Genomic DNA, 24,132 nt, shown 5'->3' with positions numbered 1-24,132 from the left:
ACTCTTTGCAACCTCCTGGACTGTAACCCACCAGGTTCCTCTGTCCACGGAATTCTTCAGGCAATAATACTGGAGTGGCTATTATATCCCCTTCTCCAGGGGATCTTCCTGACCCAGCGATCGAACCCTGGTCTCCCACATTGCAGGCAGATTCTTTGCCATCTGAGCCGTCAGGGAAGCCCAATCAAGTAATTAAGGTCATTAATCTCTCAAATCCACTGAACATCCACTGTTCTTAAATTGTGAAAAAGTCTAACATACACTTATTTTACTGCTTTACTGTACTTTTCTCTTTAAAACCATGGAGTCATTCCAACTCACAACTCCTTGGTATCATCTAATACCCAGGTCTTAATCAGATTTCCCCTTATGTCTCAGTAAAGTTTTCTTCAGTTGGCTTGTTGAAATCATGATCCAAAGTCACACATTTACTTTCTTGTTATGTCTGTTAGTATAGAGAATTCTTTTTAGTATAGATAGTTTCTTACTTAAGGTTTCTTTTTTTTTTTTTTTAACCTGGCTCATGAATTGTTGAAGAAATTGAACCAGTTGTTCTGTGAAATATCCCCTATTCTACATTTCTTTGTTTCCTCGTAGAATCATTTAACTTTATGCCCCATATTTCTGGTGAATGAAGTTAGCTTTTAGGTAATAAAGAATTAAGTTTGACTTTTTAGCATGAATACTCTGCAGGTGGTGCTGTGTGCTTCCTGTTAAGAGGCTGTCTCCTTTAGAGATGCTAAGATTGACCAGTTGGTTCAGGTGGTGAGAGCTGATCTATAAAGTTCCCCATCATTCTTAACATAATGCGCTCATTAATTGATGGTCATCGCCTCAATCGTTTACTTTATTAGGAGTTGCAGAATGGTGACTTTCTAATTCTGCCCTGTCTTCCACACTGAAATTCTTCTGTAAAAGGAGTTTTTCTTTATCCCTTTTCCCCACAAGACTGCTTGGTCACCCTGAAATAGAATTTGTATAGGAAAGGCATAATAAATTCTTTCTTTTTAATTGATAGTATTTGTAAGAAGTTTTTGGTTCTTGATTATTTCCAGTGGTATCCAAGGAGTTGAGAGTTTTCTAAATTTTTTACTTTTACTTTTAAAAATTATCATTTTGAATGCATGAGATTAATAAATTGGATATGTTTGAGTTGGTTACATTCATTATTCTTTTTGATGCTGAGATTGTCACATTTTTGGCCTGTGTGAGCCCTCAGCTTCAGTTATAGTCTGATCTTTTTTTTCTCCTACCCTCTTGTTTAGTAGTCCATATTCCTTTTGCCAGCTCATCTTCCCCTCTTCTTTGACACATAGATTTGCATATGCTGTTATTCTTTGCTGCTACCCCTGGCCTGGCTGACTACTTCTTTTAGACCTTAGCTGAAGTTCTAATGGAGTAGCCTTCTCTTGACCCTCCTGCCCCAGGCTTGATTAGCTCCCTCATTTAGGACTCTCAGGGCCTCTACTTCTTCTTTTTTTTTTTTTTTTTTAACACACTGTTCTGTGCTATGCTTAGTTGCTCGGTCATGTCCGACTCCTTGTGACCCCATGGACTGTAGCCCGCCAGGCTCCCCCGTCCATGGGGATTCTCCAGGCCAGAACACTGGAGTGGGCCGCCATGCCCTCCTCCAGGGGATCTTCCCAACCCAGGGATTGAACCCAGGTCTCCTGCACCATTCTATCTTTTCAGGGCAGGGCCCTCATGCTATTGAAAATCTTCAGCTTTCATGGAATACATATCCTCCTTGAAAAACTATTCTCCCTTAGATTTCCTGACAATATAGTCTCCTGGTTTTATATATCATACATATATGTTAATACATACTTTCATTTATTCTTGCACCATGTATTCATTCAACAAGTATTTACTGAATACTTCCTAAGTGTTCAGTTTGTTTAAAGAACCAGTCTTGTTTACCACCATATCCTTAGTTTTTGCCTCTCTGTCTGACACTTAGGAAGTATTCAGTAAATACTTGTTGAATGAATACATGGTGCAAGAATAAATGAAAGTATGTATTAACATATATGTATGATATATAAAACCAGGAGACTATATTGTCAGGAAATCTAAGGGAGAATAGTTTTTCAAGGAGGATATGTATTCCATGAAAGCTGAAGATTTTCAATAGCATGAGGGCCCTGCCCTGAAAAGATAGAATGGTGTGAGAAGTCTAATATGGTAAGGCTTTCAAAGAATCTATTAGATTTTGTTATTTGTGTTTCTCAAATGCCTACTCGCTAGTGCACTCTGAGTAGACTAGTGTGGTTGGAATCCAATGTAAAGTGTAGATTAGTACAGATTATAGTTTGCTAATCTTACTTAAAAACTGAGGATGATAAAGCCTAGGGATTTTTTGTTAGAGGCTACAGAGAGCTTATAGTAAATCAGTATTCAAGTCTTCTGGCTTCTCGTCCACTTCTTTTCCATTTTCATAAATGCCCATTTGGGAATTAATAATACTCGTGTGGAGGGTAACAGCAGCCTCTCTTTAGCCCTGTAGAAGGCCCACTGGCCTTGTGGTACTTACAATCTTTAGAGCTGAAGGAAAACTTAAATGTCATCCAATATAGTGGTCCTAAAACTTAGGTCATTTTGGTATTCATGATTTTTATTTTATCTACATACTATTTGTATTCTTGTTAAATAATTTTCTTTAAATCAATTTACTTTTAAACATTAAATGTGTTTATTTTGAAAGAAAAGTTAATACTACTGCTACAAATGGAAAACCAGTATCACTTGCTATAAAGAAACAATAATTGAACTTAAGTCCACAGAAAATATAATAGTGTGAATTCTAGCTTGATACCTTTGCTTAAGCTCTTGAGTCTTAGATTTGTTCGCCCCTTTGTTACAAAGTGAGATAAGCAGATGACATGAGATGACAATTATATATATAATTAATTAAAAGAAGTTTTTGTTATATGATTTACTTCATTTAGTGATTCCACTATTGCTTGACATCTATAGTTTCATGTACCAAGGTTATTTCCTTATCTAGCACTCTGGAAATACTGATCTAACAACTCAGCCCTTCTTTAAATTGTAACACGGGGTAAGTGACTTGTCTAAAGTTACACAGCCAGCTAAAGCTTTAGCTTAGGATTTGTCCATTTGTTGATTTTTTTTCACTATATATTTCTTTGCACTAAGAAAATGAAATTGTTTATTAAGCTGATATTACATGACATTGATATAATTATTCTTTTTGCTTATTTTGTGTCCTCCAATTTGTATATATTGTATAAATATAACAGTAGTAAATGTTGTTTTAAAAAATAATTCTGCAACTTCACAGACTTTAACCTTTTTTTGGTGTGGGTCTAGTATTAATTCATGAATCTAATTTGTGTCTAATGGAACTGGTTGCATTAAGATGATATTAGACATGCCACTTTGACATTATAAAGATTGTCCTAGCATATTAGTTTTCTATTATTGCCGTAGCTAAATGTCACAAGCTTTATAACTTAAAACATACTACCTTACAGTTCTGGAGATCAGAAAACCAGAAAAAAGTTTCACTGAGCTAAAATCAAGGCACTGAGAAGACTGCATTACTTCTGGAGGCTCTGGGAGAGAATCCATTCCCTTGCCTTGTCCAGCTTCTGGAGTCCACATTTCTTGGCTTATAGCTCCTTTCCCCATCTTCAAAGCTAGCAGCATAGCATCTGCAAATCTCACTTTGACTCTGACCTTCCTCTTCCCTTTTAAGGATGCTTATATTATGTTGAACTCACTCTGATAATCCAGGATGGTCTCAGCTTAATTAATTGAATCATGTCTGCAAAGTCCCTTTCTCTGTGCAAGGTAACATATTTACAGGTTCTGGGGATTAAGATGTGGATCTTTTGGGGTGAGGTGGTGGGGTTTATTCTGCTAACTGTATCTAGCATCTGAATTGATTGATTAAAAAAAAAAAAAAACTAATTGGGGGGTAAATTTTTAGCATTAGGTGGTCTCTTCAGTCAGCCTACACAAGCTCCTGCCCAGTCCAACCAGCTGATAAATACTGCAAGTGCCCTTTCTGCTCCAACACTACTGGGAGATGAGAGAGATGCTATTTTGGCAAAATGGAATCAACTACAAGCCTTCTGGGGAACAGGAAAAGGATATTTCAACAATAACATTCCACCCGTGGAATTCACACTAGAAAATCCCTTTTGCCGGTTTAAGGTATTGATACTGCTTTTGATCATCACTTGAAGAGTGTATGAGAGAATGTGATATTTGGGTTAAAATAATACTAAGGAAACAATTGCTTGGTTTTTTTTTTTTTTTAGTACTTGGTGAACATGGTACAGTAACAACACTTTGGTTTTAAAAGTACAGAAATATGAAATTGAGATAAAATTGAGTAATTTCTTATGTATGTGTGATTGAGATGGCTAGGATATGACTGAAGAAAAGTGTGACTAGAGTGTCATTTTTAACAGGAAAAAAATGTTAAATGGTCTGCTTGGCACCTGTAAAGGGGAGACCCAAAACTAGAATTTAGCTGGATGTGAAAGCCATTACAACAATATGGTCCATTTTCTTTGTTCTGATTCCATGCCTACCAAACAACTTTCTTGTTTGAATTTAACTTCTTAGACATTCTGCTCGTCAGTCAGTGAGAGTACTTAGGTCAGCTTGGTGATGTATTTTTCATAAAAAATTAGCGTATTACAGTTCAGTTTATGTGGCAATCCAAGGAAAGTTTAATTTCGCTCCCTAGGTTAATGTTGTTCCTGGGAAACAGGATTACATTTTTAAATTTTTTACATTTTTAAATACATTTTTAAATTTTTAAATTTAAAATATTACATTTTAAATAATTACAAAGAAAGTTTCTCTTTGTAATTATGTGATCTTAGAGCACAGATTGGTGGAAAGAATCATTACATATTCCCATATTCTTCAAGTTTTGTTGGCCTATGTCAGCCTCTTAAACCTAATCATTGTGTATATAAGTCGGTGTTTGGAATTGCAAGGCTGAAAATTAGACCTTTGAACATGGCTAAACAACAAAAAGGGACCAACCTATCTTGTTAGAGAATATCTCTATCTCATCTCTCTGCAAAAAGAAAGTATGTCTTTTGAGTGTATATAGTTGAAAATTTAATATTAAAAGATATGTAGTAGACATAGGTTGAATATAACAATTTAATTTTTTTATAATTGCTATATTAATATACATATGGTAAAATGCATAGTGAAGTAGTCTAAAGTGAGTTTAGATTCTTTTTTAAAAATTGCATTATAAATGACAAAAGAGAAAAAAGACTTATGTCTAAAAGAATAATTCTAAAAAAGTATAGTTTGTCATATTTAATAAATTATGTAAACAGCTAACGTGTTCTATATTACATGAAACCATAAAATAATGTAGACATTCTTTGTAGCATTTATAAATTGATGGTATTATTATGGTACTTTAAAAGTATTTATTTAGTAAATCATTTCTTTATATGTCTTTAAACTTTGCTTAAATTCCATGAGTCAGATAGATAGTAAAAAGTAAGTTACATTTGATCCATGACTTTGGCAGTCGTATTTATGGCATGCAGAGTTGTTTCCACAGTGTTCAGAAACACCCAACAATGGGTATCAGTTTTCAGAGGAGAAAGCTATTTAGTTACTCTGTAGGAGAGAAAATTTTAATTTCACTCTGTATGTTATTCTTGGGTAAGAAAGTTTCTCTTTGTAATCTTGTGACCTCCTAGGGCACAGAGTGGCGGAAGGAATCATTACATAGTTCCTTCGTTACCAGACATTAAGCTGTGTTTCCCATTTTAGCAGATAGTAAGCTGTTAATATTAAACACTTGATTTGAGATCTGTACATGTTTTTGATATTGTTTTGTCATTCCACAGGCTGTAGGTTATAGTTGCATGCCCAATAATAAAGATGAAGATGGGCTAGTGGTTTTAGTTTTCAACAAAAAAGAAACAGATATTCGAAGCCAGCAACAGCAATTGGTAGAATCATTGCATAAAGTTTTGGGAGGAAACCAGACCCTTACTGTAAACGTAGAGGGTATTAAAACATTGCCAGATGATCAGTAAGTATACATTAAATGTTCTATTTGTTTCTGTGTACCTTGGCTCAAAAAGAGTGATCAACAACACAACAAAAACAGTGTTTTTGTTGTTAAAGCACACATTAAATCTCAAAGCAGAATGTTATTTCTTAGCTAGTGATTCTTCAGTATTTATAGAAACATTTATTTAAAAGTCTTTTTCTTAATCTTGGGTTTCTTATTAGATGCTAATAATTTCTTTGATTTTTCCTTTAGAAACAGGAGGAAACATAATCGTGGCTGTGTGCAAATCAGGGGCCACAAAGATGTTACTGCAGTGTTTTAACTGATGACTGTTCATGTTCATTCATGGATAAATACTAACTTCCCTTGTCCTGTGTATAATTGTCATACTTAGTGGCAAGACATTTGCTTTAGAATATTTTGGGTTAGAAGAATTATTAGTGAGATATAGGAACTGAAATCAGATTTTACTTTTTGTTCTATAAACTGCAATGAAGCAACCATTAAGTTTCAACAGAATCTCCAAAGTATTTCTTGATTCTGGTGGGGAAAAAAAATTAAAATAGGACTTGCAGCTAAACATACCTTTACAGATAACATCTTATTTGTCTGTCTCATTTCTGAATTCAGCTAGCACCCTTCTAAAGTCACATACTGCGTTAATATTTGTGGCTGTGAGTTATATGCTCCGTATTTTATAACTTGGTTATCTTTCCCCCAGGACAGAAGTTGTCATTTATGTTGTTGAACGTTCTCCAAATGGTACTTCGAGAAGAGTTCCAGCTACAACATTGTATGCCCATTTTGAACAAACCAATATTAAAACACAATTGCAGCAACTTGGTGTAACCCTTTCTATGACTAGAACAGAGCTTTCTCCTGCACAGATCAAACAGCTTTTACAGAATCCTCCTGCTGGTATGTCTCCAGAGTCATGGGGTTGAGGAAATGAAAAGTTTGGAAATACATGCTTCCTCTATTTGGGGAGCTGTTGCTTGGTTATTAATGTTAATGAAACCAGTGTCAGCCTATCACGTCTGCTTATTTGGGACGTAGGTTTGAATGTTCTTATTGTACTTATTCATTTATTTAATTTTTTGTATTGTATAGCTAATTATGTTTGTTAGAAATTTTGTTGGGCAGTGATGAACTAAAGGAAAATAGCCCATAATCCATCTACCCAAAGATAATTCAGTCTTAATATTTTATTTTTGTTTAGCTTATGTCTTATTTTAACTGAGTATTCAGGTAAAACCTGAATGTGTTCTCACTGTAAAAGATTCCAGATGGCATATCTCAACTGACTGAGTGACAGATCTTTACCTCTTCCGCAGAAGTAACTACTATTAATAACTTATTGAACTTTATCAATCCTTTATCTGTGATTTTAATGTAAGCATTTCTGTCTATATTTATATATAAAGTCCTTGAAAAAGGAATTCTGAACTACACATTTACTACAACCTGCCTTTCTGCTTATAGTATTCCTTAATGCTTTCCATGTCAGTACATAAAGATAAATCTTACTCTTTTTAAAAAACTGCGTGGAATACTGTGGATGTACCTTACTGGATTTAACCTCTAGGCTATTTCTACCTTTGCACTATTATAAATTATGTAACAGTTAACCTCCTTGTAAACTTGTCTTAAAATGCACAGCAATTTTTTTTTTTTAAGAATAGATTCCTGGTAGTGAAATTTTCAAGTCCAGATTATGTATACAGTCAGCCCTCTGTATCCGGGGCTCCACATCTGCACCTTCAACTAACCACAGGTCCAAAACAGGAAATAAATTTTAGGAAGTTCCAAAAAAACAAAACTTGAATTGCTGTACCTTGGCAGCTATTTTCATAGCATTTCATTGTATTAGGTATTATAAGTAACGCACAAGTGATTTAAAGTGTATGGTAGGATGGGTGTAGGTTATATGCAAATATTATTAATACTATACCCTTTCTTACAAGGGACTTGAGCATCTGCAGGGAGTGGGGTGGGTCCTGAACCCCACCCTCTGCAGATATCAGAGGGTCAGCAGTACTTTATGTATTGTTCTTAGGTACTGCCAAATTGCCCTCCAGAGCAAGTTCAGCCATTTACATTCATAATAGGAATGTGTTACTTTTCCTCACATTTTTTATTTTTCTAATGTTTTCTCATTCTGCTCTATTTTTGCCAACAATGGAGATAATCAGTCTTTTTAATTTTTCCACTCTTTTGGCAAAAAGTTAATACTTACTTTCATTTGCATTTCCCTATTACTAAAGTTGACCAGCTTTTTGTATATTAGCCACATTTATAATATTTGTGAATTACCTATTCATGTTCTTTGCCCATTTTCTATTTTTTTGTCTTTGTGATTTAGAGGAGCTCTTCCTATATTCTGGAGATTAATCTATTATCCTATTATAGATACTTGCTTTTGAGGTACTTTTTTTTTTTTTAAGTTGTATCCTACAAAACAATTTTTTGTTCTTGTTATGGTCATATTTGACAATCATTTTTCATTATAGATTTTAGGTTTTGTGTCTCACTTTAGGAGGGCCTTTCCCATACAAATATTATAAAAATGGGAAATAGTTCCTTTTAGAAAAAATATTTCTTTTTTATGGTAGGTGTTGATCCTATTATCTGGGAACAAGCCAAGGTGGATAACCCTGATTCTGAAAAGTAAGTGTATCTTCATCTTGTTTTTATATACAGACTAATATTTACTACCAGGGAAGCATATGCAAGCTGTTAACTATAATTCTTACATTTAAAGTGAGTTTATCTTCCTTTTCATTCTTTTTTAAAGAATGCTGATTATAATCAGGCCGCATCGTGTGGCGAAAAGATTAAAATCTGAGTCATAGTGCCCTAATTATATATGTGCATTTAATACTGCAGATTTTGACCACACTGTATTTCCTCACTCATAAAATCAGATTGGATGAAATCTCTGTGGTTTAACACTTGATTTCATAGTCATAGATCTGCCTTTTAACCCTAGAAATGTAAATTACAGGAATGTTATTATGAAAACCTTACCTTGTATTTTGTAATAATATAGGCTTTGGTCTGAAAATTGACTATTTGTGTTTCTTCAGGTTAATTCCTGTACCAATGGTGGGTTTCAAAGAACTTCTTCGAAGACTGAAGGTTCAAGATCAGATGACTAAGCAGCATCAGACCAGATTAGATGTAAGGATCTAGCTTCGTTCTCTGGGCCTAGGAGTAGTAGAGGGTTACAGACCTTGGTTCTTACCATGTGTTTTAGTTACTGTTTTGTCTTACGAGAAACAGTATAGTGTATATTACAAATTAACAATTATAGTTTTACACAACTTATTTATAGAGCCTCCAAAAATCATGTAAATCTGATTTAACAATGAGTTTAGAATTGTTGACTTTAGCAAATAGACTTATTGATTCTTTGGCTGGAATTGAAAAGATTATTTTATTAAACACTTTTATTTATGGGGCCTTATAAAAATGAGGGCTACAATTATGATTGTGTTGTCATAGTACATTATAATCATAGGTTAACGAAGCAAATTTTAAATTACTGAATGCTTAAATCTTAACATTTTTAAAGTAGACTTTTGTAATCAAATGCTTAAAGGTTCTAGAGGTCACCTCCAAGTCCTCTTATGTGAAACTCCTAATTAGATATTCATTCAGACTCTATTTGAGTAATGAAGCGCTTCTGTTTTATGAAGCAACCCATTTCTTTGTCAGCTTACTGATTGATGCTGGTTCTCTTTCTTACATTGACTCAAAATCTGTCTTACTATAATTTATATCCATTTTCTCAGGCATGCTTTGTAGGTAACCACTATGTTTCTATGACATCCCTATAGATATTTGAACATCATGATCATTTTTTTCTTCTTAGTATTTTCTCTGGCTAAAAATTCCAACATGGTTTTTGAATGTTACATGATACCCAGGCCTTATCTTAGACTCCGTCAGTTCAGTTCAGTTGCTCAGTCTTGTCCGACTCTTCGCAACCCCATGAATTGCAGCACGCCAGGCCTCCCTGTCCATCCCAACTCCTGGACTTCACCCAAACTCAGGTACATCAGGTCGGTGATAGCATCCAGCCATCTCATCCTCTGTCATCCCCTTTTCCTCCTGCCCCCAATCCCTCCCAGCATCAGGGTCTTTTCCAATGAGGCAACTCTTCGCATGAGGTGGCCAAAGTATTGGAGTTTCAGCCTCAGCATCAGTCCTTCTAATGAACACCCAGGACTGGTCTCCTTTAGGATGGACTGGTTGGATCTCCTTGCAGTCCAAGGGACTCTCAAGAGTCTTCTCCAACACCACAGTTCAAAAGCATCAATTCTTTGGTGCTCAGCTTTCTTCACAGTCCAACTCTTAGATCCATACATGACCACTGGAAAAACCATAGCCTTGACTAGACGGACATTTGTTGGCAAAGTAATGTCTTTGCTTTTGAATATACTATCTAGGTTGGTCATAACTTTCCTTCCAAGGAGTAAGCATCTTTTAATTTCATGGCTGCAGTCACCATCTGCAGTGATTTGGGAGCCCAGAAAAATAAAGTCTGACACTGTTTCCACTGTTTCCCCATCTATTTCCTATGAAGTGATGGGACCGGATGCCATGATCTTCGTTTTCTGAATGTTGAGCTTTAAGCCAACTTTTTCACTCTCCTCTTTCACTTTCATCAAGAGGCTTTTTAGTTCCTCTTCACTTTCTGCCATAAGGGTGGTGTCATCTGCATATCTGAGGTTATTGATATTTCTCCCGGCAATCTTGATTCCAGCTTGTGCTTCTTCCAGTCCAGCATTTCTCATGATGTACTCTGCGTATAAGTTAAATAAGCAGGGTGACAATATACAGCCTTGACGTGCTCCTTTTCCTATTTGGAACCAGTCTGTTGTTCCATGTCCAGTTGTAACTGTTGCTTCCTGACCTGCATACAAATTTCTCAAGAGGGAGGTCAGGTGGTCTGGTATTCCCATCTCTTTCAGAATTTTCCACAGTTTATTGTGATCCACACAAAGGCTTTGGCGTAGTCAATAAAGCAGAAATAGATGTTTTTCTGGAACTCTTTTGCTTTTTCCATGATCCAGCAGATGTTGGCAATTTGATCTCTGGTTCTCTGCCTTTTCTAAAACCAGCTCGAACATCTGGAAGTTCACGGTTCACGTATTGCTGAAGCCTGGCTTGGAGAATTTTGAGCATTACTTGACTAGCGTGTGAGATGAGTGCAATTGTGCGGTGGTTTGAGCATTCTTTGGCATTGCCTTTCTTTGGGATTGGAATGAAAAGTGACCTTTTCCAGTCCTGTGGCCACTGCTAGTTTTCCAAATTTGCTGGCATATTGAGTGCAGCACTTTCACAGCATCATCTTTCAGGATTTGAAATAGCTCAACTAGAATTCCATCACCTCCACCAGCTTTGCTCGTAGTGATGCTTTCTAAGGCCCACTTGACTTCACATTCCAGGATGTCTGGCTCCAGGTGAATGATCATACCGTCATGATTATCTGGGCCGTGAAGATCTTTTTTGTACAGTTCTTCTGTGTATTCTTGCCACCTCTTCTTAATATCTTCTGCTTCTGTTAGGCCCATACCATTTCTGTCCTTTATCGAGCCCATCTTTGCATGAAATGTTCCCTTGGTATCTGTGATTTTCTTGAAGAGATCTCTAGTCTTTCCCATTCTGTTGTTTTCCTCTATATCTTTGGATTGATCCCTGAGGAAGGCTTTCTTCTCTCTCCTTGCTATTCTTTGGAACTCTGCTTCTCTCTCCTTGCTATCCTTTGGAACTCTGCATGCAAATGGGAATATCTTTCCTTTTCTCCTTTGCTTTCTGCTTCTCTTCATTTCATAGCTATTTGTAAGGCCTCCTCAGCCATTTTGCTTTTTCGCATTTCTTTTCCATGGAGATGATCTTGGTCCCTGTCTCCTGTACAGTGTCACGAACCTCCATCCACAGTTCATCAGGCACTCTGTGTATCAGATCTAGTGCCTTAAATCTATTTCTCACTTCCACTGTATAATCATAAGGGATTTGATTTAGGTCATACCTAAATGGTCTAGTGGTTTTCCCTACTTTCTTCAATTTAAGTCTGAATTTGGCGACAAGGAGTTCATGATCTGAGCCACAGTCAGCTCCCAGTCTTGTTTTTGCTGACTGTATAGAGCTTCTCCATCTTTGGCTGGAGAAGGGAATGGCAAACCACTTTAGTATTCTTGCCTTGAGAACCCCATGAACAGTATGAAAAGGCAAAATGATAGTATACTGAAAGAGGAACTCCAGGTCAGTAGGTGCCCAATATACTACTGGAGATTTCTCAGTGGAGAAATAACTCCAGAAAGAATGAATGGATGGAGCCAAAGCAAAAACATATCCAGTTGTGGATGTGACTGGTGATAGAAGCAAGGTCCGATGCTGTAAAGAGCAATATTGCATAGGAACCTGGAATGTTAGGTCCATGAATCAAGGCAAATTGGAAGTGGTCAAACAGGAGATGGCAAGAGTGAACGTTGACATGCTAGAAATCAGCGAATTCAAATGGACTGGAATGGGTGAATTTAACTCAGATGACCATTATATCTACTACGTAGATATAATGTGGGTGGAAATCCCTTAGAAGAAATGGAGTAGCCATCATGGTCAACAAAAGAGTCCGAAATGCGGTACTTGGATGCAATCTCAAAAACAACAGAATGATCTCTGTTCGTTTCCAAGGCAAACCATTCAGTATCACGGTGATCCAAGTCTATGCCCCAACCAGTAACTCTGAAGAAGCTGAACAGTTCTATGAAGACCTACAAGACCTACTAGAACTAACAGCCAAAAAAGATGTCCTTTTCATTATAGGGGACTGGAATGCAAAAGTAGGAAGTCAAGAAACACCTGGAGTAACAGGCAAATTTGGCCTTGGAATATGGAATGAAGCAGGGCAAAGACTATTAATAGAGTTGCCAGAACGCACTGGTCATAGCAAACACCCTCTTCCAACAACACAAGAGAAGACTCTACACATGGACATCACCCTATGGTCAACACCAGAAATCAGACTGATTATCTTAGACTAGGTACACTGAATTTATTGGCATCACTTTTAAAATGAGTTGTGCATAGTACTATAAATGGGGTGTGACCAAAGTTCTTGAAAGTAAGGACAAAGAAGCTATTATTTGTGCTTATTTTTGTCAGTTTTACTAGAAGTTTGTCAATTTTATTGATCTTTTCGAAGAGCAAGTTCTTGGTTTTACTTTTTTTCTAGTTTTCTGTTTACAGTTTTATAAATTTTGGCTCTTAACCATTTCCTTTATTCTACTTGCTTTGGGTTTATTTTTCTCTTCTTTTTCTAGTCTCTTAAGGTAGCAGCTTAGGGTATTGAGACTTCTAATAAAGGCATTTGATGCTATTAATTTTCTTCTAAGTACTGCTTTACCTGAATCCCCCAAATTTTGATAATGTTGTCTTTGTCATCTTTGATTCATTAAAATTTTTTTTAAATTTGTCTGTGTCGGGCCCCAGTTGCAGCACACGGGATCGTTCATCTTCCTTGAGGCGCGTGTGATCTTTAGTTGTGGCGTGTGAACTCTTAGTTGCATCACGTGGGACCTAGTTCCCTGACCAGGGATCGAACCCAGGCCCCCTGCATTGGGAGCTCGGAGTCTTAACCATTGGACCACCAGGGAGGTGCCATATTTTTTATTTCCTTTGATGGTTCTATTTTACTATTGTGGTTTAAGTGTTTGGAGATTTTCCTTTTATTCTGTTGTTATCTAGTCTAACTCTGTTATGGTCAGAGAACTTTTGTTATGATTTCAGTTCTTTTAACTTTGTAAAGGTTTTAATCAATAGGCCTATGAAAAGAATGTGTGTTCTGCTGTTCTTGGAGTCTTCTGTTGGTGTCAGTGAGATCCGTTTGATAGATTGCTCAGTTCTTCTAAGTTCTTGTTGATTTTTCTACTGATTGTTTATTTTTTTTAATTAATTTGTTTATTTTTGGTTGTGCCGAGTCTTCACTGCTACATGGCCTTTTCCAGTTGCAGAGAGCGAGGGCTGCTCTAGCTTTGCGGTATGTGGGCTTCTCATTGCAGTGGCTTCGTTTGTGGTGCACAGGCTTAACAGTTGTGGGCACAGTCGTGGTCACTCCGTGGAATGTGGGATCTTTTCAGATCAGGGATCAAACCCATGTCTCCTGCATTGGCGAGTGGATTCTTAACCACTGAACCACCAGGGAAGCCCTACAAGTTCTATTTTAAGAGGACAGTTGAAGTCTCTGGCTGTAGTTATGGATTTGTCTTTTTCTCCTTTCAGGTTTGCTGTTAGGTACATATGTATCTAGGATTGTTATATTTTCTTGGCATACACCATAATGTTCCTCTTTATGCTTAGCAATTATCTTTGCTTGGAAGTCAGCTTTCTCTGATATCACATAAGGCCACTCTAGCTTTCTTTTGACTAGTGATTTTGTATCTTTTCCATCCTTTTAACTTACCTTTATCATGTTTGAAGTAAGTTTTTTGTAGGTAGCATAAAATTTAGATTTAGGCCTGCAATCTTACTGTTAACTGTTCGCTCTGTTTTTCTTTCCTCTCTTTCCTCTTTTTTGTTTTCTTCTGGGTTATTTGGACATTTTTTAGTATTCTGTTTTTAATTTATTGTCATTTCACCTATCATTTGTTTTAGTAATTGGTTGAGTGTAGATCTTATTGGGGTGTGTGGTGATGATTTTGTCCCCCGGGACAGATTTGGCAGTATCCAGACACTTGTTCGGTTGTTACAGCTGGGCGAGGGTGGTGGTTGTGGTCGTGATGGTGGTGTGTGCTACAGTTATCTAGCAGGTAGAAGCCAGGATTCTGATAAACATCCTACAGTGTACAGAACAGTACCACTGAATTATCTGGCCCAAATTACTAGTGTTAACAGTGAGAAACTCTTCTCTGTATACCATAATGTATCTCCTTGCACCAGAGGTAATAGGTTTTCTTGGAGTTATCAGCATGATGCCCACTTCTAGGTTTTGGGCTGTGTTGAAACCAAACTGAGGGCAAAATTACGGTAAACTCACCGCTAGTTCAGTGGTACTTCAAATTCAGAGTCCTCAGATGGTTGCCCATGCATTCTGTTCATTTTACATCTATCTTCAACAGGAAAGAGAAAGCGGCATGTATCTAGTCATTTGGTCTAGATCAAAATTGTTCATATTGTTTGCCTGTTTTTCTGATGGACTGCATATCTTTTCTTTTTGAATTTCAGTAGTTCATCTTTTATTCCAGATTTTAATCCCATCGTCTAACATTTGAAAATCTCCTACTCTTCTTATTTCTCTGCTAATTCCGTCTGTAGTGTCCATAGTTGAAGACTTTTATTTTGTTGTTATTTACAATGCTGTGTTAATTTCTCCTGTACAGCAAAGTGATTCAGTTTTTTTAATATATATTTATATATATATTCTTTTTCATATTCTTTTCCATTTTGGTGTATTGCAGAATATTAAATATAGTTCCCTGTGTGATAAATAGGGTCTTGTTTATGAAAATCTTAATTTTAATGTAATGATAGCCATTGTTTTTTTTTGCCTTGTGTCTTATTTTTGGGGAATTTTCTTAAGAAATCATTCCTCATCCAAGGTCTTTAGAGTCTGCAGGTTTTTTTCTATTATTGTAGAGTTTAACCTTTCACAGTTGAGTCTTCTGTCCTCATGGAATTCACTTTATATATACTATATGATATGAACTTTCTCTAAATAGTAGCTTATTTTTTCCAGTGTTATCCACAAAACACAGATACTTTCCTCAATGATTTATCAAAGCATTTACCAAACCAAGTTTCCATATATATGTGATATAGTCTGTTCTTAAATCAGTTTCACATTTTTTTTACTCTTACAGCTTTGCAGTATATTTTAAAGATATGTGGTAGAGTGAATCTCCAGCCTTTGTTCTTTTCACACTTTTAAAGCTCTTTATGGATCTTCATCCTATAACAGTTTTAGAATTGAGTTTGTCAGAATGCTAGAATTTTAGTTGGAATTGCATTAAATATGTAATTGAATCTTAGTAATATTAAGTTATTCCATCATGAACATGTTCCTTTTCTCATTGAAGTCTCCTGTGTCTTTTGTTAATAGTTTTAAAATAAATTTTAAAAATCGTAGGCATTTTTTCTTGGTTAATTTCTAGATTGTTTTAGTGTTTGTCAATAAATACTGTGAGTGGTAACATTTCTATTTTTTCTTACTATTGCTGCTATAGAATAATAATTACTCTTGTTGTCTAGAAGCCCTGCAAACTTTTCAAAATTGGGATGGAGAGGGTGCCTGGGTTACATAAAATTTGGTCACCTAATTGTGTCCCTTCAACATGGCCTGGCATTGAAGTTTCCTTAAAAGGTGACATGTGTAGGTAAACATGCTAAAATATGTCTTGTACAATCTTCTTACACTCTTACTTATAACATCTCAATATAAGCCAGTGTCACAGAATGATTAATTATGATAGGAACAATCATAATGGGGTTAATTTTGATCAGGAATCTTTAATGAACTAGGATTTTAACTAATTCTGTAAGGTTAAGATAAGGTAGAACAGTAGGATTTTAGGCCAAGCAAAGAACAAATTAAATATCTTCAGAGACATAAAAATGTCTCAGTTGTGTAATTAATATCCTTCCTTTCTCCCTCCACTCTGAGCCTATCTCTCCATAGTATTCTGTTAAAATTACTATTGGACCATATACTATACAGGGCTTCCTTGGTGGCTCAGACGGTAAAGAAGCCACCTGCAATGCAGGAAACTTGGGTTTGGTCCCTGGGTTGGGAAGATGCCCTGGAGGAGGGCATGGCAACCCACTCCAGTATGCTTGCCTGGAGAATCCCCATGGACAGAGGTGCCTGGCGGGCTACAGTCCATAGGGTCGCAAACAGTCGGACACGACTGAGCGACTAAGCATAGTGTATACTATACTTTCTTCAAGTAGTTAGATTTAATTGTCTCTTAAGGCTCCTGCATGTCACTTTATAGATCTTAACTTTTATACTTTCATGGCCTGGTTGTTGGCTCTGTTCCATAGTATTCAAATTCCTTAGTTACTTCGGAAGAATATGTTTTATTATTCTATACACTTTGCCTCATCACTGAAGTTCCTGGAGCTCTAAAGAAATTTTTTTTTTTTTACTTTATTTTTATTTATTTATTTATTTTTGGCTATCTATTTGAGCTTTTATTTATTTATTTTTTTTAGATGAGTAAGACAATATCCATGTCTCAAGGAATTCATAGTCCAAGGCATCAGGAAAACATATTATCATTGTAATAAAATTACTTTTTTAATCTAATTATATATAGAGTTCATCCATTCATTTCAGTGACTAAATCTATGATAATTTAATTCAGAATTTTTAAGGTGAGGTAAATTACGAATAGTTGTAGCATCACTGCATATTTAAGCAAACCATAATTAAGATCAAGGACCAATTAATGTTTGAATTGTTCTGATATTTCAGGTAGATAACTCATTATATTAACATTATTTCACTTCTTTTGCAACAAATTTATAACATAAATATTACCTATGTTTTGTTTTTTTCCGAGCTTTTTTTTTTTGTATTTTATTAAACCCTCAAATTTCTGTAGCTTTGTTTCTCAACTTATTAATTAGATTCTGTTGGGGTTTCTTTTTAAGATTTTTAAGATTTAAGACAAATCCTAACAAGTATGAAAGGAGAAATTAACAATAACACAATAATAGTGGGAGACTTTAATACCCCACTCACACTTATGGATAGATCGACTAAACAGAAAATTAACAAGGAAAAAAAAAAAAATATCTATAAAGCTCACTAAAGCAAAGCACAGTAAAATGAGGTATGGCAGTAAAAGGCGTTAAATTTATCAAATAAAAAAAAAAAAAATAAAGTGCTGAAAAATTAAAGCTGTCAAAAAAAAAAAAGATTCCTTGAGAAAGGTTTTAAGAGGGCATTTAAAACATAATTTGAACATAACATATATATGTAAAAATAATGGAATATTTAAACTTGTAGAAGGTACAACGAATGTCAAGTGTGAAGCCTAATATAAACTGAACTTTGGTTATTATGATGTGTCAGTGTAGGTTCATCAATTGTAACAAATGTACTACTCTTGTATGGGATGTTGATAATGTGAAGGTTATACATGTGGGGGGAGTAGGCAGTGTATGAGAAATCTCTATCCCTTTCTCTCAATTTTGCTGTGAACCTAAAACTGCTCTTTAAAAAAAAAAAAAATCTTATAAAGAAATTTTTGAATGGTACGTTTTAACTTCTGGATGTACAAAAGTGGAAGAAATACAAAAGTAGATTTAAAGGAGTTTATATTTTGAGAGATGAATCTCAGGCTCATCTTTTGAGTGTAGTAAACTTAATAGTTGTGATACTTTATTTACCTTAAAAAATTGTTTTAAACAGATAATATCTGAAGATATTGGTGAATTACAGAAGAATCAAACTACAACCATGGCCAAAATTGCACAATACAAGAGGAAACTTATGGACCTTTCCCACAGAACTTTACAGGTAGTGATTTGGATTTTTTTTTTCAACATTTATAAGACTATATACATGATGGAAGTGCTAAATATGGATTTTTGCGATAGAAAAAAAAATACTAAAAGGAAATAATAATAGTCTGAAAGTACCAAACTTTCTCATTAAAACTTAGAACTCTGAGGTTAGATCTCTGGAGAGGATTGGGTGAAGAAAGTGAAAATATTCTAAAACTTGCATTTTATTGAGAGGGTAGGAGGAAAGCAGTGAGAAAATGAATCATCTTTTATGATATAGCAAAAATATGCATCAGATCATTAATATCTAGTTTTCATAAAAATAGCGAGTATAACCATTAATGAATGAAAAGCAACAAAAGAACTTGCAAATTAACAAGGAAATAAAAGAATGAATACCAACTTGAAATTTATCATGAAATTGAAATTATCATGAAAACAAACATTATATAGCAGAAATTTGGATGAAAATTTATAGCCTTAAAAAACTTCATTTTTTAAAGATACAAGATGCAAAAAATAGAGAACTTAGTACTCAAGGAAAAATATTATCAAGATAAGCCAAAAGGAACCAGTAAGAGGGAAATAAAGATGATGTGGAATGATTGAAGCAGAAAACAATCATAGCAGAATAAGTTGAAGAGCTGTTTCTTTAAAAAGACCATTAAAATGGCTAAATATGAATCTGAAGAAGGAAAAAAAGACTCATCTCATGAGCCTAAAGACAGAAAAGAAAAATTAGAAGTAAGAAAGGAGATAATACCACATACATACACAAGAAAATAAGAAAATACTACAGTGGAATTCAGGGCAATAAATTTAGATGTTAGATGATTTTCTAGCAAAATGGAAATTATTTAAATTGACCTACAGAAAAAACATCTTAAATAGACAAACACCGTAGAAGCAATTGGGAAAGTTATTAAAGATCCAACAGTGGAAAAAGCACAAAGGTCAAGTAGATTCATTTGTCTAAACATTAATGAGCTAATTCTAAAGTTACTTTATTTCAGACAAAAAGAAAAATATAGCTGTTTTTTTTAACAGTTTAAGATATAATTCATATACCATACAATTCACCTATTTTTAGTATATTCACAACTTTGTACAACCATCACCACAATCAAGTTTTACAACATTTGCATCACTCTAAATTTAAAAAAACACCATACCCATAAGCAGCAACTCCCCATTTCATCCTAAACCCCCTAGCTGTAGGCAACAACTTTGCATTTTTATGGATTTGCCTATTTTTGAACACTTCTTGTAAATGAAATCATAAAATATGTGGTATTTTTTGACTGGCTTTCTCAGAATATTTTCAGTGTTCATTCATGTTGTAGCATGTAACAGTACTTCCTTTTTATTGCTGAATAAATATTTCATTGTATGATTAACAGATTTTATCTCTTCATCAATCTATGAACATTTTGGTTGTTTAAACTTTTTTGGCTATTCTGAATGTTACTATTAACACTTGTGTACAAGTTTTATGTGGATATATGCTTTTATTTCTCTTGGGATACATAAACCAAGGTTGGCAATTGCTTGGTAATGTGTACCTCTGTGTTCAACCTTTTCAATAACCAAATTATTTTTCCAGAGCAGCTGCAGCATTTTACATCAGCTTTTAGTACCCCCAAATAAAAATTTATAAACAGATAATTCCAATAGAGGTGCAGATTATGCTAAGTAAGATAAACCAGACTGAAAGGCTATGTATAATTCCATTTATATGATATCATGAAAAAGGCACAGCAACAGGTATGTAATAGATCAGTAGTTGCTAGGAGTGGCAGTAAAGGAGAGGAGACTACAAGGAGCAGGAGGGAACTTTTTGGGGTGATAGGAATGTTCTATATCTTGATTGTGGTGATGGGTAACCTGTGTTCATCTGAATACATAGAACTGTACTCCTAAATAGGGTGAATTTTGTTGTATGTGGATTATAACTCAGTAAATCTGACCAAAGAAAACAAGTGCAGAAAACCTAAGTGAAATATAAGAGAATCCAGCTATTATCAAATTCTAAAGGAATGTAATTTTTTTCTTAAAGGAATATACTTTGACTAAGGTTAATTTCAGGAATGGACGGTTGGTTCTATAACAGGATCTATGAACATAATTTATCCTAGCAACACATGGAAGGAAAATATGTAAGTTTTTGTAAATAACAGGGTAATTAAACTAGTATAAAACAATGAAAAGAGATTATCTCTTTGCTGATGATACGACTGTATCTAGAAAACCCAAGGAAATAAATAATAGAATTAATGTGGTAAGATGGCTAAATATGAGATTTTTAGTGTTTCTTTATACTAAATCAGTGTTAAGTGTTTTAAAATCAGTGTTTTAGAAATCAGTGTTTCTTTATACTATTAAAGGAAATAAAGAGTATTCCATTCATTATCATGAAAAAACTGTAAAATACTTAGGAATAAATTTGTGAGGAAAATATACAATCTGAATTAAAGTTTTCACAGATTAAACCATATTCTTAGATAAGAAAATATCTACTTTATAAATTTTAAGAGTGAATTACAGCTTTAAACAAACTGATTAAAATCTTTCAGTACATAAGGATAACTTTTGAGAATAGATTCAGGAAAACAAACAAGAAATAGTGAAGCGGACTTGCTTTATCAAATTTTAGAAACTATTTAAAGTTCTTGTAATCAAATTAACATGGGCTTGGTGTAAGATTAGACATAAAGATCCACAGAACAGAATAGAGAATCCAGAAATAGATGCACATTGTATCTTAATATGAAAAAGCTGATATTTCAATTCATTGGGTTTAGTTAATAATGCTAGTAATTGTCTATCCATCTGGAAAATTTGACCACTGTATCACACCATGTACCAGTTAGCTCCAGGTTCTTCTGTCCTCGGGGATTCTCCAGGTAAGAATACTGGAGTGGATTGCCACGCTGTCCTCCAAGGGATCTTCCCAACCCAGGGATCAAACCCCGGTCTCCCGCACTGCAGGCAGATTCTTTACCATCTGAGCCACCAGGGAAGCCCATATACAAAAACAAGGGGTATTAAAGACTTAACTCTTAAGAAATTTATGAAGCTACATGAACAACCTAGGGATTGAAGAGACATGTAGCCAGAAAACCAGAAACTGTAAAACAAAATTGACTAACAAAAATTTTGTATAGCAAAAGAAAACAGAAGCCATTTGTTAGTAGTCAAGTGATTTTAGAAAAAGAAAATTGTGAATTTGGAAACAGCAGTGATTTTCGTTGTAAATATTTCTATCTTACAAAGAAGTGCTACATTTTGACCCCTAAAACCCCAGCTGAAATACAGGCAAATGTGTAAAGGCAATTCACAGAAGGGCAGATGTGGAGTAGTTCTTACCTGGTGGAAGATGGTCCTTCAACATTCAAGGTGGGGGTGGAATCCCCTGGTGGTCCAGTGGTTAAAGCTCCCCAATTCCACTGCAGGGAGTCTGGGTTCAATCCCTGGTCAAGGAACTAAGAACTGAACTGATCCCAGAAGCCAAGTGGCCAAGAAAGAAAAAACAATCAAGGGGATGCAGATTTTTAAAAAAGAAAAATCGTGTGATGCTTTAGTACTCATCAGATTGGAAAAACTTTAAACGTCATTACCTATTGCTGACAGAAATGTGTGGAAAAGGGTAGTCTTATGTGTGTCTTATGAATACATAAGTTGCTAGGATATTTGGGAAAGCAATTTAGCAGCTTCTGAAGACTGAACACACCTACCTTTAAACCCAGCAATCTTGAATTCATGGCAGTCTATACCAGTAAATAAAGATATTATATACACACACAAAACTATTATAGCATTGTTCAGAGTGTCAAAACTAGAAACTGTATATCCCCCTCGATATAAGAATGCTTAATTATTGGCTAATCATGAAAATCATGTGGTCATTAAAATTCATGTAATTTTGCCTAATAAGAATGGGCAAACAATTCAAATCTTGAACTGTTATGATTCTAACTATTGTATTTAGCTAATTTCTTTCAACAGTTGATGTGTAATAAAATTACCTGCATAAATGAAGAGAGATAATTCTATTGTTATTGTTGGGCTTTCTTTGTGTAGGTCCTAATCAAACAGGAAATTCAGAGGAAGAGTGGGTATGCCATCCAAGCTGATGAAGAGCAGTTGCGAGTTCAGCTAGATACAATTCAGGGTGAACTAAATGCCCCTACTCAGTTTAAGGTAAGACCATAAAGCTAGAATTTGTTTCAGGTGGCTCAGAAATGTTACTTGGTCTTCAAAAAGACCAAGTACATGTTCTTTATTAAGTACATGTTCTTTTTAATTAAAACTTGCTTTCTAAAGTAGACTCTTAATCATGATATACTGGGCATGTATTAATTGTATGATTGTATTAATGTTTCAAATGAAGTACAAAAGGAGAATTGAAATGCCTTTAATTATAGTAGTATCCATCCTTTTAAAACATTCTCTTAGAAATGGTTGCTGTTGTGAGCAGTTATAATTCAACTCAGTATTATTTTTAAGGGCCGACTAAATGAACTGATGTCCCAAATCAGGATGCAGAATCACTTTGGAGCAGTCAGATCTGAAGAAAGATATTACATAGACGCAGATCTGTTACGAGAAATCAAGCAGGTAAGTTTTCCACTGGAGTGCACTTTTTAAAAGGTGAATTCACGTCCATAAGGATGGCTATTATCCAAAACAAAACACCCTCCAGAAAATAACACGTTTAGAGGATGTAAAGAAAATGGAACTGTCGTGCATTGCTAGTGGCAATGTAAAATGATATACACAGGCACTGTGAAAAATGCTTCCTTAAAATATTAAACACAGAATTGTAGTACAGTCCCTCAATCCTACTTCTGGGAATGTACCTGTAAGAATTGAACGTAGTGACTCAGATATTTGCATGCCCGTGTTCATAGAAGCATCATTCACAGTAGCCAAAGTGGAAGCAATCCAGGTGTCAACAGATGGATAAGTAGACAAAATATGGTATATGTATACAATGGAGTATTAGCCTTAAAAAGGCAGGCAGTTAATACACACACACACATCATGGATGAACTTTGAAGACATTACGTGAAATAAGCCGGTTATTTGAAAGGACAAAAGTTGTAGGATTCCATTCATATGGTGTACCCAAGAGTAGAATGGTAGTTGCTGAAGGGAGGGTTACTGATCCCATCAGCCCTCAGGGGACCTGGGTGGAGGCTACAGGAGCCAAGACCTCAGACCACTTGTCTAAGGCTCACTTCTATGAAAATATTAGGAAGTACTACTCTAGCTTACTTTCATTAGTATAAATACAGATTGGTTTAATGAAAGCTGTTCATCCATTCAGCAACTGTCTAAAAATATTAAGATGGCAAACTTTGTGGAACATATTAGATAGGACTAATTGGCATGGCCATATTAGATAGGATTTTAGGTAGTTATAAATGTCCTTATTTATCTAATTTTATTATGTGCTTTAGAATGAATATTGCTGTTTTATGCAACTAAAAACTAGTTTGGCTCTTGGGTTCTCAAAAAGTTATCAGTTCAGTTCAGTCGCTCAGTCGTGTCCAATTCTTTGTGACCCATGGACTGCAGCATGC

The 24,132-nt window shown here is 35.1% G+C and overlaps 1 protein-coding gene across 1 annotated transcript in view; it reads left to right on the top strand.

Annotated features, from left to right (window-relative positions):
- Positions 1-24,132, top strand: part of NUP54 (nucleoporin 54) — a 33,969-nt gene that overhangs the window by 7,994 nt on the left and 1,843 nt on the right. Inside the window, exons 4-11 of the mRNA XM_061420537.1 lie at positions 3,956-4,182; positions 5,862-6,049; positions 6,753-6,949; positions 8,644-8,698; positions 9,118-9,211; positions 18,453-18,560; positions 22,628-22,747; positions 23,054-23,164. Coding sequence (XP_061276521.1) covers positions 3,956-4,182; positions 5,862-6,049; positions 6,753-6,949; positions 8,644-8,698; positions 9,118-9,211; positions 18,453-18,560; positions 22,628-22,747; positions 23,054-23,164 — 1,100 coding nt within the window. The remainder of the gene's footprint in view (positions 1-3,955; positions 4,183-5,861; positions 6,050-6,752; positions 6,950-8,643; positions 8,699-9,117; positions 9,212-18,452; positions 18,561-22,627; positions 22,748-23,053; positions 23,165-24,132) is intronic.

The sequence above is a fragment of the Bos javanicus genome, chromosome 6, assembly GCF_032452875.1.
Source record: "Bos javanicus breed banteng chromosome 6, ARS-OSU_banteng_1.0, whole genome shotgun sequence".
Lineage (NCBI taxonomy): Eukaryota > Metazoa > Chordata > Mammalia > Artiodactyla > Bovidae > Bos > Bos javanicus.
The sequence above is the reverse complement of the archived record's forward strand: the minus strand, read 5'-3'. Positions and strand labels throughout refer to the sequence as shown.